The 19,918-nt window shown below is 40.5% G+C and overlaps 1 protein-coding gene across 3 annotated transcripts in view; it reads right to left on the bottom strand.

Moving 5' to 3' along the window:
* LOC310958281 (ATP-dependent 6-phosphofructokinase, platelet type-like) overlaps positions 1-19,918 on the bottom strand; it is a 40,852-nt gene that overhangs the window by 9,190 nt on the left and 11,744 nt on the right. For all 3 annotated transcript variants that reach the window (XM_083929145.1, XM_083929143.1, XM_083929144.1), the window contains exons 8-15: positions 11,583-11,678; positions 10,330-10,422; positions 9,990-10,115; positions 9,231-9,295; positions 8,475-8,544; positions 6,241-6,387; positions 2,608-2,678; positions 1,872-1,959 (exon numbers count right to left, since the gene is read on the bottom strand). In XM_083929145.1, the coding sequence (XP_083785271.1) occupies positions 1,872-1,959; positions 2,608-2,678; positions 6,241-6,387; positions 8,475-8,544; positions 9,231-9,295; positions 9,990-10,115; positions 10,330-10,422; positions 11,583-11,678 (756 nt within the window). The remainder of the gene's footprint in view (positions 1-1,871; positions 1,960-2,607; positions 2,679-6,240; positions 6,388-8,474; positions 8,545-9,230; positions 9,296-9,989; positions 10,116-10,329; positions 10,423-11,582; positions 11,679-19,918) is intronic.

Raw genomic sequence — 19,918 nt, 5'->3', positions numbered from 1 at the left:
TGATTAAGAAACCGGGGTATGTCCTTAACCCGAATATAATCAGGTTTTTAAACTGCATGTAAACGCACTGAGTGATGGCAGTGGACATCTACATACCATCTTATCTAATCGAACCATTCACACCACATCAACACACCCATGCGCAGCACGCAGAGCTAATGTATGTAGACTGAAATGTGAACAGCTTGGTTGGGTTGATGTGTAGGGAAGACGTAAACTTGTGGCAGGCGGGGCTTATAGAAAAGAGGGCTTTGAGGTAGGAAGGGCCTATTGAGGATAGATGGATCATAAGAGCAATGCAGTAGGGAGATCAGAGACAGCAAAGGGGATGGGACGGACAAAAGGTCTAGGCGGACTGTAGTGATGGGAGAAGCCAAGAGGAGAGAGCCAGGCTAGGCTAATCAAGACAGACAGTTTCACACAGAGGAAGTAGACGATGTAGTTTCACACACAGAGAGACAAGGAGGGAGACAGTGTTCATTTTCTGACTGAGCTGCTTGAGTAAAAAAACAGTGCATTTTGGGAAAATGTACATTGTTTCATTTACTTCATGTTCCTAGCTCACTGATTGTTTTGTTTTCTTTATAATTTTTTCTATAATTTTCAATTTTTCAGACCCAAAATGTAACAAAAACACTCCTCTTTCACATCTAGCTCACTCTACATCTTTTGATAATAATTTGAATAGAGTTTTTACATAAAAACCATCACAAAGTTTTGTCTTTGCCGCTTGGTCATAAAGTAATAACCAGTGATGTGCAGTCAGGGGGGGCAGGTGAGGCTGTGCCTCCGCTGTCATCATGAAAGGAAAAAGAAACTAAATAATAAAATAACACAAGTATTAACATTTGTCCTCTGGAAAATTCTGTGTTTCCTGCTTAAATAAACGGAGTCTCTTCGGAGACAAGAGGTGAGGCATGGACAGCCGAGCCTCCCTCCAGATTGCGCAATCACTCACAAACTGGATTGAGCGCGTGCAAACGGCGCGTGCTTTTTCCCATGTCTGTGTATGTTTCCAATATGATGGTTGAGACACTTTTATGTAATAAAAGCATAAGTCTTCTTTTCCATGGTGGTCAGTAATGTATTTTACGTATGTGTGTAATATTCACATCTTATTGATGTGACATAAATCCACAGGGAGAATGCTGCCCTGAGGCCGGCAGTACCTCTGCCTCAAGGAAGGCGGCGATAGTGAGCAGCCTGATAGCCTGCATCCAGCCAGGTCACGGTGAACTCTGACCCCTGTGCAAAAAGTAAACACAGAAGTGTGCTGTGCGACGCTTTAGAGCTTAGCGACAAGCTGTCATTTCTCGCCCTGAAAATGGAGGATTTGATTTCTAAACTAAGACATTTTCCAAAGCTGGACTTTCAGTCAAAGCAAGAAGTCATTTACAGTAAAGGTAAGATATACTGCAATATACAGTGGCAATGGTGTTTTAAATGGTTTTCAGCATCCTGTTCTCTCCTATTCTCTCATCCTTTCCTATTGGCATCCTACCGTATGTTTGTAAATCTGACTTGTGAGTCATTGCCTCCCCAACCCCAACCCTCACTGCACGTCACTGGTAATAACCATATATGGGCAGACAGGAAGAGAGCATTTAACATTTATATGTTTTCACTGCATTCTGAGTCGAGACAGGTTTGCAAATGAAAAGCAAATCAGTGAAATCAGTCACACGGCATGTGAATTACATTACGTGATAAGAGAGAGCGCTTAACAATAATGCACTAGGGCAGGTACAATAATGCCGACCAATGGAAATAATTCAAATATATCTTTTCGGATTACTTAGGATTTCTACTTGTATACTATTATTTGAAGCTTTTTGGAATAACACAAGACTAAATCAGGTATCATTTCATACCTCAAATCCTCCGATAACCAGCAGGGCGTTGATGTTATGGATCTTAATCTGCTCGGCAATCTTCTCGAGATGTTTGCCTGGAAGAGTTCTGGGACATAGAAAGGAAATAATTACAGTGCCAAATCATAACAAAAGTTATCTCAAGACACTTCACAGATAGATTAGGTCTCGATGACACTCTATGACTTATTCACGATTTACAGAAACCCAACAATTCCTCCATGAGCAGCAGCGAGCCGCGCTATCTATACATTCATCCAGCAGTTTTGCCCGCGGAGGCAACGAGATCCTTCCTTTTAACGGGCAGGACACGTCGACCAGACCGGGCTCTATGACGGACGACCATCTGTCTTGACAGATGATATTCCCCCATGGTGTTTCGACGATGAGCACTGTCGTCTTAAACTCTGTGTTTATTTACAGTCGACATTCCCTCTCATGGGACAAATGATTGAATTGTGTTGTGTGTGAAAGATGTTGGGTTTTTTTTAGAGTTACTATAACAAACCTTAGAAAATGTAATACATGTTTTATCAGTTATCAGTATCAGTAGTATCTTTATCAGGGAACAGTTACACTGACAACACATGAAATGAATAATCATGCAAGGGAAAAAAACAAGCCCCATTCAGATATGATTCATATTCCAGGGGACGGTGAGTAAGATACTATACTAATATATACTCCTTCATTGACTCTTACAGATAGAAATCATGAGTCTAAGGCGAAAGCTTACCGTTTTGTCCCTAACAGTGAACCTCCTTGGCCAGTCCAACCACCAACATCTCCCCATTTGATCTCCTTGATCTGATTTCAAAAACAACATCACATTTACATACGCTGTCTTCAATTTATGCTAAAACCACTTCTTATTGATGTTCAGGTGATGATTCAATAATAATCAACAGCACCTCATTGTCAACAGATTTTATGAGGGCTACTTTCTACAGAAGAGACTGTCCCTTGAAACCTGTTGACAGTGCGTTCTGTGGATCAAACTGATTTCAAACAAAGGTGTGGCTGCTGAATGTGTTTTCCAGGCCCTTGAGCACCACAGATCAAACTCAGGCCTTTCACTCCTTCTGAGACATGAAATGGATCAAGGTTAATCACTGTTACAACAGTGAGGATTTTTATGAGAACTAGCAAACTGGCTGCAGCAGACACACCTGCAGACAGATAAACGTAGCCTGTTTAATGAATGAACATATCAAAAGAAGTTTCTATCCAGCTGAAAATATCTAAACTCGAGCAGACATGTACATTTAGGTCTGTTTTCAAGTCCTTTTCCCCTCAAGTTCACAGATTTTCAAGCAAAAGGACCCAATGGGAACTGAGGGTATTTAAATCCATTGTATTTGGGTGGAGACAGACATTTGTATATTATCAAATAACATATATGTATCGCAATCCCACTACATAAGCCTTCTAGATCACTAAGATCCTCTGAGGCCAATCTGCTGGTGGTTCGCAGAGTAAACTCAAATCAAGGGGATGCATCTTTCAGTCATTATGCAACAAACAGCTGGAATCAACTCACTCACTTCACCCACTCTGACCACTTTTAAAACTAGACTGAACACTTTTATGTTCACCTTAGCTTTCTGCTAAATCTTTGCACTTTTAACGTCCGCACTGTTTTTATTATTGTCTATGTTTTTATTCTCCTTGTCTTTCTGTGATGCATTTGAATTCATGACATGTTGAGCTGTGAAGCACTTTGAGTCTGCCTTGTGTATGAAAAGTGCGTTACAAATAAAGTAGCTGTGCCTTGCAATTATTTTGGCCAGGATAATCATGACATTAAATTTTCATATCATCCCACTGCCTATGCAATCATCTACGATAAATCATGATATTTGTGTAACTGAAGAAGAAAAAAAATCCCTAAAAAGGCACACACACACACACACACACACACACACACACACACACACACACACACACACACACACACACACACACACTCACACTTGTTCATGTCTACATGTGCCATCATTCCAATGTAAAATAGCCATAAACTGGCGATAGGTCGACCTGCTGAAGCACAACAGTGTTTTGTTAGTGTGAGTGTTCAGAGGAGGTATATGACCATGACTTACTGAAAGCTTTTCAATTTGTGTAAATTTAGTTTACAAACTACCAAAAAGTAGTCATGTACAAGACAAACGAGGTGGCTCTGCATGTTCGCTGTGTCGCCCACGTACGAGAATCTGTTGTAATAAAAATACTGATATTTGGCATCAGTGTATCTATATATACAGTACAAGTACACTATATATTTTGTCCCACCCCAACTGTATATTACCAGATATTCCTTCTTGTCATTGTGCTGTTACTGTGCCAGCATAGCTGCATTTATCCAGCAGCTCTACGTTATAATCAGTGTCCTGCTTAGTTGGGGTTTTAGCCCGGATCACAGTTTCAATTATCCTTTAACATGACAACTTGCCTCGCTTCATCGCTTTCAACAAGTCATTGCTACTCTGCACAGCTAAAAATGTGTATGCGTGTGCTTGCGGAAAGCATGCGTACAATCAGAGAACTATTATTACCAAGAGTATGTGTGTGAACGCATGGTATAGCTGCTGTGGGAGTGAAGTAATTGGCTTACCCTAAGTAGCTCTGTTTATCTGGACAGCCTTAGTCTTATCACAGTGGTCAGCGCAGCAGAGAAGGAGGAAAGTGACTGCACCGCCACTTTCCTGCCCCCTGCTATTGGTCGGTAGGGAAGGAATGCTTCTTACCCCTATTGTTTGCAGATATAAGTTTATATTCCCATTCATGGGCTGATAGGATTTAACCTTATCTGACCCTATCACTGAGGAATTCAGGAGTCTCTCAGCATCCACACATCAGATGTAATAAAAGCCATTTATGATAGAGAGGTGCAGAGTGAAGAAATAACACCCACAGAGAAAAGGCAGAGCGGCCTGACCAATCACGTCAGAGCTGTGTTGGCCTGCCAGCGGTGTCGAGTTCAGGTAAATACGTCTCTGCACATACTTGAGTAACGTGGAAACCCGGAGCTACAGTGAACACAGTGGGACTGTAATATTTATTGAAGCTGAATAAACTTCTCTTGCGCTTGAGTTCTCACAATACTGAGGCCATTATTATGAAAGACCAAATTAGTAGAGATTTCATTATTAATATATATATTTGGTGTTAATTTATTAGAACATTTGACGAGTTTGCTGACTAAAAATCAGCAAACGTTGCTTCTTCTCGTACTGGTGTTCTGATAAATAGGTCAACTGAATTGAGAATATAATCTGTACAAAAGATAATACACATGCACACAAAACATTCATATACGCTGGACAGCCAACATGTATTCTTCTATCATCTTTAATAATAACAATAATAATTATAATAATATTTTTAGAGTAAGTGACGCTCATGTTTCACACAGTGTGTGTGTGTGTGTGTGGGGGGGGGGGGTTGTGATTGCGTTCCTTACCCTGCCTAATGACTTTCAGGCACATCTTTGCTGTACTGCGAAATAACAGCAAAATCATGTTTTATGATGTTTAAAAAAGTATTTTCTAAAAAGTTTTCTAAAATTGGTTTTAAATGCCTTTTATTTCGGACAAATGTTTTATTGACACAAACAGTTGATAGACAGAAAATGAATCAACGACACCTCTGATAACGAATCGTTGTTCAGCAAAACGTTCAAAACTGTGAATGTTCATCATCTGTTCTGATCCTTTTAGATTGGATATCTTTGAGTTTTGGGACGTTGCAGATGTTGACAAAATAAATCGTTCATACTATCGTTGGCCTCTGAGAAGATGCTGAGAACTTTTCTCTATTTGCTGATTTAGATTTTCAAGGGGCTGTATCAAAAGGTGCAGACCAAAATGCCCTCTGGACGCAATAAGATCATCCTACAACAAAGGCAGTGCTTGGTCCGCAGGAAGACAATGGTGGCTGGGTCACGACAACAACAACAGTACACTAAAACGTGTCTCTGAGAACATTTTGGGAGATAAATAGGCAATACTGTAACAGAATTGTGATTCATATTTGATCAGGGCTGCCTAGTTTGACAGTTTGATCGCAGCGTTGAGAGCCTGATAAGCTGTGCTGGAATGAGAACGCTAGTTACATTAATAACTATGACTCTCCTCTGTCAGTGAGGGAGGGGATAAACTGCTGTTCACTGGCTTCCTCAGAATTGGGCTGAACTTTAGGGGAGCCAGATGTGACAGAGCAAATGAAACATGAGCTAGACGCATTTGTCTGGTTAGAGGTTAGACGCTTTATAAAAAATAACTGTGAGATAAAATGATGCAGTCCTAGACAAATGTACTGTAAATAAATATGTACCCCACACAGGTGTATGTATGAGTTTTACTTTTACCTGTCCCTTGTAGAATCCCTCAAAGCCATCGTTGACCGCAAACATTTTGTGGCCTTCAGTGATTCCCACCCTGACTGCAGAACGCACAGCGCCGTTCATACCTGCTGCTGGGGCGCCAACGTTCAGCACAGCAACGTTAAAGGAGCTCTATGAATGACAGAGAGCAGCAGTCACACACACTACACGCAGGAATATACGAAACAAACCTTGCACCTGTGTACAGGGTGGCCGTATGTTAGAAAAGCCCTAAGCTTTGACACATTTTAAACATCACTTCACTTCTTTATTTCACTGGACAGTCACAGCATGTATGATGCTTGGTTTGAAGATAACAGTATGTCAGCTACTGCAATGAAGGCAAGCAGGGCTTTCTGTAGCAAACATGAAGGAGGCACATTGGGACAAAAATCACTGCAGGTGACTACGTGCCTTTTTACTTTTACCACCACAGGATTATTTTACAAATCAAGCGTTCTCCATGCCTGACAGGACAAGTGCTGTCTGATTATGCCAACCATGTCTCATTAACTGCTGAGGAGCCAGGCAAGACTTTTCCTCAGAGCTGTACAGCAACAGGCAAAGGTCACCTTGCATGCAAGAAGCCACATGCTGCAGCTGCTTTCTCATGACAACCACTGAAAATAGTAGTGGAGTATAAAATGCTTTTAGGGCACACTCCAAAACTGCCACAAAGCAACTTTTAACCCCTAATATCAAAGAGCGCATGGTCGATTTTTCAGGTGTACACGCGTACATACGCTAATTATACCGTAGATAAGGCCTTAAAACTTTTTTCCTGCAATTCTTTGACAGAATCCATGGATTGGGTTAAAGAACGTAAAGATGATGTGGAGAAGCTCAAAGTGGACAAGCTTCCAACTCTCATCTGCTGGTGCACTTCTCAATGGCAAAACTAAGAGCATTGTCTTGGTTGGTTTTTTGGTCTTGTATACTAATTACTAGATCAAACCTTTCCTGTTCTAATTCATAACTTTGCTCAGCCCAGTCCCCAGAAAAAAAGAGCAAGTGCTCCAGAGGTCAGGTGACGTAGTACAACAAGCCCCAGCTCTGCTTAGGAAGGCCTTAGGGAGGAGGTAGGGGTGAATAGTTGGGTTATACACACGACCAACTTTCACCCAGTAGACGGTGGCAAGTGTCTTCGAGAGTCAAGTGAGAGTCTTCAGCGACTACATTCTAGCTTCTCCCCGAGGTTGACCACTGAAAAAGCAGCGCAAATCAGGATGGCTATACATCATAGAAATTGAGCCATAGGCCCTAACACTGGGTTGTGTATTTTTCCATTATAGTATCATTATTCTCTGCTACACCTTCACAGTGGGTTTACAAGTGTCATAAATGTGAATCGAGAGAGACTAGAGTTATTTCCCGCATCTTATTTAAAGCTATCCGAAGCAGAGCTCTCATTTTTTGCAGCCATAGACCATTTTTGACAGGGAGAGTGAGAAGCCTGCGCAGTTTGAGTTATGAATAAGCAAAGACACTTCGGACATCGTCTCCACAGACGACATTTAACTTTAAGGAGGGCTATTTCAGGTTTAGTTGAAGCAGATCACGGCCAACGCTGAGATTGTCCTTGACAGAGTGGCTCGTGGGGCGCCTTCAGTGAAGCACTAATGCAACTCCACATTTCTTCTTCTAAGCAAAGCCATGAAGAAATAAGCAGACAGAGAGCAATAGATAACAAGCACTGTCATTATGTGGCACTGTGGTACAATACTGTATAAACATGTGTCAAATAAAATGTCCTGAGAGAAGTTTAGTCTTAAAAAGCAGACTAGATACTACATAAAATCCACTCACGGGTTTAAATTCAATTGTATCTCAGCATGGGGGAATTAGAAGCCAAAGTGAATAAGAGGGATCATTGTAAAGGATCTCAACTAGTTGCTGAAAAGCTTATCTGCTCTGTGAACCTTGCTGCAGAAGTCAGCCCAGCTGCAGTCTCATTACTCATCACATACATCAGACTTGTCTTCATCCCCAGCCTCCTCCTCTCCCTCAGGACAGACGGTCACAGAAAAACAGACTCTGTTAGTGTCACAAAAAGACTGCAGCACCCACAAGGCACCTGACCAGGAAGTACCTTATGCTACCGTACAAATCTCAGCGCCACTGGTGGAAAGATACATTAGGAGAATTAAACTTGTGGTAATGTAATTAATTGATATAATTGTTTTTTTTTAAATGTATTATTTGGTTAAAAGGGTACCTACATTTGGAAGTTCAGAGTCAGCTTTCCGGTAGGAGAGGAGTCTGTAGGTGGCAAGATTGTTTTCAAAGCTCCTGCAGACAACACACGTGAAAAAGAAAGTTCGATAATGTACAGTAGTGAATCAACAATGGGTGTCAGCTCTGTTGCTGCTGTGGAGAAAGCCGTTAGAGCCAGTAGCTCAGTCCATAGGTGACTTGGCTGGGAACCGTAAGGTCACTGGTTGAAGTCCCTGTGTGGACCATGAATGGAGCGTGGACTGGTGGCTGGAGAGCTGCCAGTTCATCTCCTGGACACTGAAGAGGTGCTATTGAGCATGGCACTGGACCCCCAACTGCTCGGGCAGTCGGTCACCGGCCACTTGCTCGCCCATCTCTCCTTAATTGCATGTATAGGTCCTGTTTGTGCATGTGTGTATTTCAGGCCTGTGTGTGACATGATTAATAATTAGAGTGAAAAAAAATTAAATTTCCCCGTTGCGGGATCAATAAAGTAATTCTTCTTCTAGAGTCACACAGCTAAACACACTGGTCAACAAGAGAGTGAGTGTGTCTGAGTCTGGAATTTGTGCAATAAAAAGAAGAAGTCTAATGAAGCAGTAGGAGAAAGTGACTTCCTGTTGCACTTTCTCTTCTTCAGCGCTGCTATCTCTCTATTAACTCTACTTAAGCCTTTCATGTGTGTTATCTAACTTTTAAAATAGCTTATAGGCAAATTCATCTGGTATTTAATCATTTCAAAGTAGTTTAAAAAAGATTACCTGCCACGCAGTCTCACTGCCTCGTCAAATTTCTTCTCATCCATAGCCTTTTGTACTTCTTGGGTCTGGTGACAAAACAAAAACACAAGAGCTTTTTCATCATACGTGTCAAATTTGCCATGTGTTCATTTGTTGTCGTGAAAGGCTACTGGCTCTGTTTGGGTGTGTCTGTGGTATGCTCGCTGTCTCATCTGTCTCGCAGGTAATGGTTGGTGGTGGCAGGGCTTTAGTCAAGACCAACTTCATCGAGTCAAATCAAATCCAAGACCAGGTCCAGTTTAGCCAGAGTTAGGACCAAGCCCAAAGTAGAGTTAGACCAGTATGACAAAACCAGCACGATTATAGTGACCAAAATCATCAGGGTTATCACGATTATCACCGTATTTTTAAAATGTGTTGAAAATGTTCACACACACCAAGTTTCATATTGAAAACCATTAATAAAAATTAGCAGCACCTTTAGTTTGCACAAACATAACCATAATAACAGCAGTTTGCAGATATGTTCTGCATGTTCTACAGACAGGGTGACCATCTCTGATCACGTTTCCCTCAGTACTCATCCCAAAGTGCTTACGTTGGGTTGTGAGTTTAAAACATCACATTAAAAACATATATTCTAACCAACTAAAGTCATTAATACTCTTAAAAATCTGTATGTTATAAGAAAAGGTCAAGGTTAATGTGTGGTAGAGCGAGCTGACTTTCTGTGTGCACGCTTGACCTCTGTCTCTCCAACAAGCATACACACAATCTCACCATCTGAACACACTCCATAAGAGGAAGTCGAACAGCCTGGTTGCCGACTAGGGACACAACGCATGCTGGGGTGGTGGCAGACGCCTCCAGTAACGCTAGCACTGCCTCCACGCCCATACGACTGGCCTGCAAAGGTCAAAGATCATTTGAGGTGAATAATGAGCAGCAGCATGTTTGCAATGTTATTAAATAAGCATGTTAGGGTTTTTTCAAGGCTTGAAACATATGACGAAGAGAATGTGATTTTGACTACCCTGCCAATGAATCAACTTGCAACTGGAGAGAATTTACATTCAATTTTTATTCAAAGAGAAGAATTAGAGATTGGAGTGTGACTTACCAGGATCCTGTCAAAGGCCGAGGGGGTCCCACCTCTCTGCACGTGGCCCAAGATGGTGACCCTTGTGTCGAAACCTAGGCAGCGTACTACCAGCTGTATACAGCAGGACAGCAAAGTGGGACGATAGCATATACAGCAGTGAGGATTAAGTGCTCAATGTAGGATCTGCATACACAAATGTCCTGTTATATCTACTATACATTACTATAACTTATACGAACATACCATAAGCACATATTCTTAGAACTGTTTACATGTGACTCAGCTCATAGAGCATCAATATAAGATTCAGTAATTCAGGATTCAAGGAGCTTTATTTATCCCAAGGGAAATTATGGTGCAACAGTTTCAATACAAAGATGGGAAAGGGTCAGAGTAACAGTTAGCTAACATAAATCAAATAAAAACAAAGTTAACATAAAATAAATTAACAATTATCTAAGTTTGACATGTAACATAAGTCTTTGTAAGATGTCACAGTCTTTGGAAAATGCAGAAATGAAAAAGACCACACTAAAAAACAGAACAAGAAATCATGCAAAACGCCGCCTGTCATGCGAGTACTAAACAATGTGCATGCAGAAGTGAACTTGCAGAATGGTGAATAGGGACGTGGGATGGGATTACAGTTTTTTTTTTATTGCTTTGACCTGGTTGAAGAAACTGGTGACCTCTCAGTCTTCATCATCGCTCTCTCAACAGAGCAAAAGACACCTCTTGGAAATGAGTTAACCCATTGTCATTGTTTTGACACACTTCCCACTGCACCCTTTTGCAAATCAGTTAACGCAGATGTCATTCAAGCAGTCCAAACGCCACTGCTTTAGCTGTGGGAACCAAACAGAACATATATGTTCCCATCTCTTAGACACTTCTTGACCAATATGAAATCACTGAAGCACCTGTTTGACACTGCTTCACACAACTTAGAGCCTTTTGCAGGCAAAATGAGTCATTTTAACCATTGGTGCCACTGTTTGGGCATTTGCGTTAACAGTTTTGAAGAATGTGGATTTTGAGTCGACTACTGCGTCAAAGCAATCAAAAAAATGTAATATATGGAATCAAGAAAAATAAGAAAGTGAATATTTTAGTAAAATATAAAAAGAATAAAAAAACTTGCTTGAAATGTGCAAAAAAAAAGGTGAAAACAAAACAATGACACGTAGGAGAAGAAACTTTGTGGTGTGTGTTTCCCAAAACAGGAGAGTTTATGTGTCTGAGAGTGGCCCATGTTTATCCACCGTACTTACATCCTTGATATAATCAGGAGTTATTGCCTTGTTGTGGCAATCTATGGCTCCCTCAGCTACAATAATAATGTTCAGCCTTTTCTTATCAGCACGGTTCTAGAGGAAGGGATATAAAGCAAAAGCATTTGAAATATGACAGAAAACGTTTTGCATCGCCAAAAGCTGGATCCAGTAATGGAGGATAATCTCAGACTCACAATTTATAAACCTTCGTCGTTAGAGAGCACCAGAGCATTTTGACATTTAGTTGGTTTTCTTTTTTTCAGCAGGCACTTGCCACATTGTGGAAAAGAGGTTTTTAATCGACAGGTAGCTGGGCAGCTTTGTTTTCCATTAGGCATGCTAGCAATGCATGGATACTGGTGGGCAGATTAAGAACTTTCGTAAAATGTGACACACAGCAATTATTATTTTAATCTGGTGGCTATTAGAAGGAAGGATTAGCTTTAATGCCTCCTCTCACAATGTGGCAAATGTCTTCAAAAGAGAGAAAACAGAAAGAACACTAAGAAAAACGCTACTCTGCAGACAAAGTGCTATCCACCAGTTGGTCCAGCTTCTGGTTTCCCCTCTGCGTCAGTCTGAAACTGAGCGCTACTCACATCCTTCACAAAATCAGAGGTAATGGGTTGTCCTTGTCTGTCAATGGCTCCTTCAGCAACTATGATAATGTTCAACCTGGAACCTCGAGATCGGCTCTGGATGATAACAAAAACTCACCACATCAAAGTCAGTATCGTCAGTATCAGATTATGTAATATGCATATTGATAACAGTTCATTGTGCTATTGAGTACTGTCTCTTTGTGGCTCCCAAGGGCTATGGGTTCAAATCCAACCAGAGTAGCTGTTTGGGGGGGGGGGGGCTCTACGCATTATACATCTAGTCAAAGATAAAAGGTCACACTAAGGTTGTGTTTTTGAGTCCCTCCACACTCACTGTTTTACATTACATAGTGTGGAATAGTCATACAGACGTATGTGTGTGTGTGTCTGATTGAGGTGCATCTGGCACTTTGGCACAATGTTTTGCGCGTTGGACTTCTAGTTAAATATCGGCGACATTTTTCAAGGTAGTCATGTCGAAGTCCCATCAGAGTTGCTTCTTTTCATTGCGCTGAAAAGTCATGATGAAGTGTACGTCTGCGTTAAGAATCTCACACAAGAGTGGCTTGCAATGAGTAGATTGCAATGTGTTTCAAAGTCAAGTGAGTGTCTATATTTAGAAGAGCACTACCAGATTAACTCATTTACATCGTTTGAAAAAAGTCATAAAGAAGTGTGTCTACATTTACAAACAGCTGTTTCTACTCAAACATGAATGACTGTTTGATATTGTTTGAGTAACTGTTGAGGTAAAATGTATAGTGATTCGGACTTCTAGTAAAATATCAAGGATCTTATTCAAAGGTTGTGGGTTCGAGTCCCACCAGTCGATTCTTTACATTGAGTTGAAAATCATACAGAACTATGTATGTCTGTGTCTTTTTTTACAGTGTGTCGGGCTCTGTGGCGCAATGGACAGCGCATTGGACTTCTAGTTAAATATCAGAGATGTTATTCAAAGGCTGTGGGTTCGAGTCCCACCAGAGTCACTTCTTTACATTAAGTTTGAAGAAATGTGTCTCTGCATTTAAAAGCTAGTGGCTCTGCGCATCATACATCTAGTCTCACATAAGATATGTCACACAAAGGTTATAGGTTCGAGTGGCTTTTTTACATTGAGTTAAAAATTCATTAAGAAGTGTGTCTACACATTGTACAGCTAGTCAAACATAAAATGTCACACAGAGGTTGTGGGTTTGAGTCCCAAACAAGCGCTAATTTACATTGAGTTGAAACTCATAAAGAAGTATGCGTGTCTGTGTCTTTTTTTGCAGTATGTCGGGCTCTGTGGCGCAACGGACAGCGCATAGGACTTCTAGTTAAAAATCAGAGATGTTATTCAAAGGCTGTGGGTTCGAGTCCCACCAGAGTCACTTCTTTACAATGTGTTTAAATTAATGAAGAAATGTGTGTCTGCATTTAGAAGCTAGTGGCTCTGCGCATCATACATCTAGTCAAACATAAAATGTCACACAGAGATTATAGGTTCGAGTCACGTCCTTACATTGAGTTAAAAAGTCATTAAGAAGTCTGTCTACATATTGTACAGCTAGCCAAACATAAAATGTCACACAGAGGTTGTGGGTTTGAGTCCCACAAGAAACGCTTATTTACATTGAGTTGAAACTCATAAAGAAGTATGCGAGTCTGTGTCTTTTTTTTACAGTGTGTAGGGCTCTGTGGCGCAATGGACAGCGCATTGGACTTCTAGTTAAATATCAGAGATGTTATTCAAAGGCTGTGGGTTCGAGTCCCACCAGAGTCACTTCTTTACATTGACTTCAAAAGTCATAAACAAATGTGTGTTTGATTTAGAAGCTAGTGGCTCTGCGCATCATACATCTAGTCTAACACAAGATATGTCACACAAAGGTTATAGGTTCAAGTCGCTTCTTTACATTGAGTTTAAAAGTCATTAAGAAGTATGTCTACACATTTTACAGCTAGTCAAACATTAAATGTCACACAGAGGTTGTGGGTTTGAGTCCCACAAGAAACGCTTATTTACATTGAGTTGAAACTCATAAAGAAGTATGCGTGTCTGTGTCTTTTTTTTACAGTGTGTCGGGCTCTGTGGCGCAATAGACAGCGCAATGGACTTCTAGCTAAATATCAGAGATGTAATTCAAAGGCTGTGGGTTCGAGTCCCACCAGAGTCACTTCTTTACATTGAGTTAAAAAGGCATAAAGGAGTGTGTCCACGCATCGTACATCTGGTCAAACATGGCCGACATAGCACAAAGGTTGTGTTTAGGAGTCCCACCAGAGTAGCTTACATAAAATGTCACACAGAGGTTGTGGGTTTGAGTCCCACAAGAAGCGTTTTATTTACATTGAGTTGAAACTCATAAAGAAGTATGCGTGTCTGTGTCTTTTTATCACAGTGTGTAGGGCTCTGTGGCGCAATGGACAGCGCATTGGACTTCTAGTTAAATGTCAGAGATGTTATTCAAAGGCTGTGGGTTCGAGTCCCACCAGAGTCACTTCTTTACATTGACTTCAAAAGTCATAAACAAATGTGTGTCTGCTTTTAGAAGCTAGTGGCTCTGCGCATCATTCATCTAGTCTAACACAAGATATGTCACACAAAGGTTATAGGTTCAAGTTGCGTCTTTACATTGAGTTAAAAAGTCATAAAGAAGTGTATCTATGCATTTTACAGCTAGTCAAACATAAAATGTCACACAGAGGTTGTGGGTTTGAGTCCCACAAGAAGCACTTATTTACATTGAGTTGAAACTCATAAAGAAGTATGCGTGTCTGTGTCTTTTTTTACAGTACGTTGGGCTCTGTGGCGCAATGGACAAAGCATTGGACTTCAAGTTAAATATCAGAGATGTTATTCAAAGGTTGTGGGTTCAAGTCCCACCAAAGGTCACTTCTTTACATTGAGTTCAAAAGTCATAGAGAAATGTGTGTCTGCATTAAGAAGCTAGTGGCTCTGCGCATCATACATCTAGTCTAACATAAGATATGTCACACAAAGGTTATAGGTTTGACTCATTTCTTTACATTGAGTTAAAAAGTCATAAAGAAGTGTGTCTACGCATTTTACAGCTAGTCAAACATTAAATGTCACACAGAGGTTGTAGGTTTGAGTCCCACAAGAAGCGCTTATTTACATTGAGTTGAAACTCATAAAGAAGTATGCGTGTCTGTGTCTTTTTTTTCAGTATGTCGGGCTCTGTGGCGCAATGGACAGCGCATTGGACTTCTAGTTAAATATCAGAGATGTTATTCAAAGGCTGTGGGTTCGAGTCCCACCAGAGTCACTTCTTTACATTGACTTCAAAAGTCATAAACAAACTTGTGTCTGCATTTAGAAGCTAGTGGCTCTGCGCATCATTCATCTAGTCTAACATAAGATGTGTCACACAAAGGTTATAGGTTCAAGTCGCTTCTTTACATTGAGTTTAAAAGTCATTAAGAAGTATGTCTACACATTGTACAGCTAGTCAAACATTAAATGTCACACAGAGGTTGTAGGTTTGAGTCCCACAAGAAGCAATTATTAACATTGAGTTGAAACTGATAAAGAAGTATGCGTGTCTGTGTCATTTTTTGCAGTGTGTTGGGCTCTGTGGCGCAATGGACAGCGCATTCGACTTCTAGTTAAATATCAGAGATGTTATTCAAAGGCTGTGGGTTCGAGTCCCACCAGAGTCACTTCTTTACATTGACTTCAAAAGTCATAAACAAATGTGTGTTTGATTTAGAAGCTAGTGGCTCTACGCATCATTCATCTAGTCTCACATAAGATATGTCACACAAAGGTTATAGGTTCGAGTCGCTTCTTTACATTGAGCTAAAAAGTCATAAAGAAGTGTGTCTACTAGGGATGGGAAGATTAACCGATACGCATCGATACACGGACACGTGCAGGTGAGATGCGAGTGCATTGGTAGAACAGCTGTGAATAGATGCAATTTTGGAAAGAAAATCGAGATGCATCGATTATTAAAAGTTTGCATCGGTAAAACTCGATATTTTAATCATTGAGTGGTTTCTGCATTTTTTTGTACATGTAACAAACCAAATAAGATGTTATTTTTGGACATTTTTACTCTGACTAAACAGGATCTATGATACGTTAACGTGCACCGCGGATGTATACTATACCTTGCGCCTGGGACGTTTTGATGGACGTGCGCATGCAGTTCAAAACAAACATGGTGCAGGCGGAGAAAATCTACTCACCTACTACAGATTTTACAAAGAAAAAGGAGAACTTGTCGAGTCAGACGCAATTTGCAAAATGTGCCGTGCTGCTGTACGGTACACAGGGAGCACCACAAACCTCATTAGTCACCTGAAGCGACGGCACGGTGTGACCGTGGCCTCCGCCAGTAACCCGGCATCCCCCGCCGTGGAGTCAGATGTGGCGACTACGTCCAAGAGCGGTGAGCGACACATTGAAAACTTTTTCCATGCTCCGCTGGCTAACAGCTCCGCTCGTGCAAAGACGATAAATGGCGCTATAGCCATCTTTATTTGTAAAGATATCCAGCCTTACAGTGTGTTTAGCATTGCAGGTGACATTGTTACGGCACAAAGCAGTTTACTTCACCCTGATCATGTCGATCAGCTCATATTCCTGAAGAAAAATCTGAGAGTAGAACATCTGGCTTAAATGACTGACCGTTGTGCAGTTGTGCACTATTCTGGATGGCCACAAGGTGTTCTGTTGACACCATTTTCTTTTGATTCAATAAATAATTTGCACATGTTTGTTTATTCTCACAACAGATAAGCTAAGCTACTGATACGACTGTTTCCAAGTGACACTGGTGTTTGTTTACAACAGCATATGACTGCTGAATCTAGTTTACATGTTTCCTTTTGTAAGAAGCTATGGAAGACCTCGTTGTGAGAGGGTAATTTATTTTCTTTCTTTTTTCTTTACTTACTTTACTCACTGGTGAGTTGAAAGAGTGCTAAGCACATCTAAGCTGAGCTTCATCTTGCATTTAATTGTTTTTGTTAATAATGAACATGTTGTAATGTTTATTCAGAACTTGTTTGTGAGAGATCTTTTATTTGATTAATAAATAATCAAACTCATTGAATTGTGCAGTGCATGATGATTGACTTGTGAATCGTGTCGCATTGTATCGTGTCGCATCGAATCGTACTTTGTTGAATCAGATTTTGTTGAATCGCAGTGCATCGTGATTGAGTTGTGAATCGTATCGTATTGCATCGGTAGGTGCTCCATATGTATCTTAAATGCATCAGATTTTGGACAGTGTATCGAGATGCGTATCGTATCGGCCTCATGCCAGAGATGCCCAACCCTAGTGTCTACGCATTTTACAACTAGTCAAACATAGGATATGTCACACAAAGGTTATAGGTTTGACTCATTTCTTTACATTGAGTTAAAAAGTCATAAAGAAGTGTGTCTACGCATTTTACAGCTAGTCAAACATAAAATGTCACACAGAGGTTGTGGGTTTGAGTCCCACAAGAAGCGCTTATTTACATTGAGTTGAAACTCATAAAGAAGTATGCGTGTCTGTGTCTTTTTTTTTACAGTATGTCGGGCTCTGTGGCGCAATGGACAGCGCATTGGACTTCTAGTTAAATATCAGAGATGTTATTCAAAGGCTGTGGGTTCGAGTCCCACCAGAGTCACTTCTTTACATTGACTTCAAATTCATAAACAAATGTGTGTTTGATTTAGAAGCTAGTGGCTCTGCGCATCATTCATCTAGTCTCACATAAGATATGTCACACAAAGGTTATAGGTTTGAGTCTCGTCTTTACATTGAGTTAAAAAGTCATAAAGAAATGTGTCTACGCATTGTACAGCTAGTCAAACATAAAATGTCACACAGAGGTTATAGGTTTGACTCATTTCTTTACATTGACTTCAAAAGTCATAAAGAAGTGTGTCTACGCATTTTACAGCTAGTCAAACATAAAATGTCACACAGAGGTTGTGGGTTTGAGTCCCACAAGAAGCGCTTATTTAAATTGAGTTGAAACTCATAAAGAAGTATGCGTGTCTGTGTCTTTTGAAACAGTTCATCGGGCTCTGTGGCGCAATGGACAGCGCATTGGACTTCTAGTTAAATATCAAAGATGCTATTCAAAGGCTGTGGGTTCGAGTCCCACCAGAGTCACTTCTTTACAGTGACTTCAAAAGTCATAAACAACTGTGTGTATGCATTTAGAAGCCAGTGGCTCTGCGCATCATTAATCTAGTCGAACATATGATATGTCACCCAAAGGTTATAGGTTTGGGTCACGTCTCTATTTTGAGTTAAAAATTCATTAAGAAGTATGTACAGACATTTGTTTATGACTTTTAAACTCAATGTGAAGAAGTGACTCTGGTGGGACTCGAACCCACAGCCTTTGAATAACATCTCTGATATTTAACTAGAAGTCCAATGCGCTGTCCATTGCGCCACAGAGCCCGACACACTGTAAAAAAAAGACACAGACAGACATACTTCTTTATGAGTTTCAACTCAATGTAAATAAGTGCTTCTTGTTGGACTCAAACCCACAACCTCTGTGTGACATTTTATGTTTGACTAGCTGTAAAATGCATAGATACACTTCTGTATGACTTTTTAACTCAATGTAAAGACGCAACTTGAACCTATAACCTTTGTGTGACATATCTTGTGTTAGACTAGATGAACGATGCGCAGAGCCACTAGCTTCTAAATGCTTACACACAGTTGTTTATGACTTTTGAAGTCAATGTAAAGAAGTGCCTCTGGTGGGACTCGAACCCACAGCCTTTGAATAACATCTCTGATATTTAACTAGAAGTCCAATGCGCTGTCCATTGCGCCACAGAGCCCGACACACTGTAATAATAGACACAGAGACTGATACTTATTTATAAGTTTCAACTCAATTTGTGCTTCTTGTGGGACTCAAACCCACAACCTCTGTGTGACATTTTATGTTTGACTAGCTGTAAAATGCATAGATACACTTCTGTATGACTTTTTAACTCAATGTAAAGACGCAACTTGAACCTATAACCTTTGTGTGACATATCTTGTGTTAGACTAGATGAACGATGCGCAGAGCCACTAGCTTCTAAATGCTTACACACAGTTGTTTATGACTTTTGAAGTCAATGTAAAGAAGTGCCTCTGGTGGGACTCGAACCCACAGCCTTTGAATAACATCTCTGATATTTAACTAGAAGTCCAATGCGCTGTCCATTGCGCCACAGAGCCCGACACACTGTAATAATAGACACAGAGACTGATACTTATTTATAAGTTTCAACTCAATTTGTGCTTCTTGTGGGACTCAAACCCATAACCTCTGTGTGACATTTTATGTTTGACTAGCTATACAATGCGTAGACACATTTCTTTGACTTTGACTTCTTTATGAGTTTCAACTCAATGTAAATTAGCGCTTCTTGTGTGTCTAAACATTGTACAGCTAGTCAAACATAAAATGTCACACAGAGGTTGTGGGTTTGAGTCCAACAAAAAGCACTAATTGAGTTGAAAATCATAAAGAAGTATGTGTGTCTGTGTCTTTTTTTGCAGTATGTCGGGCTCTGTGGCGCAATGGACAGCGCATTGGACTTCTAGTTAAATATCAGAGATGTTATTCAAAGGCTGTGGGTTCGAGTCCCACCAGAGTCACTTCTTTACATTGACTTCAAAAGTCATAAACAAATGTGTGTCTGCATTTAGAAGCTAGTGGCTCTGCGCATCATACATCTAGTCTAACATAAGATATGTCACA

This window comes from Echiichthys vipera (assembly GCF_963691815.1).
Source record: "Echiichthys vipera genome assembly, chromosome: 15".
Lineage (NCBI taxonomy): Eukaryota > Metazoa > Chordata > Actinopteri > Perciformes > Trachinidae > Echiichthys > Echiichthys vipera.
The sequence above is the reverse complement of the archived record's forward strand: the minus strand, read 5'-3'. Positions and strand labels throughout refer to the sequence as shown.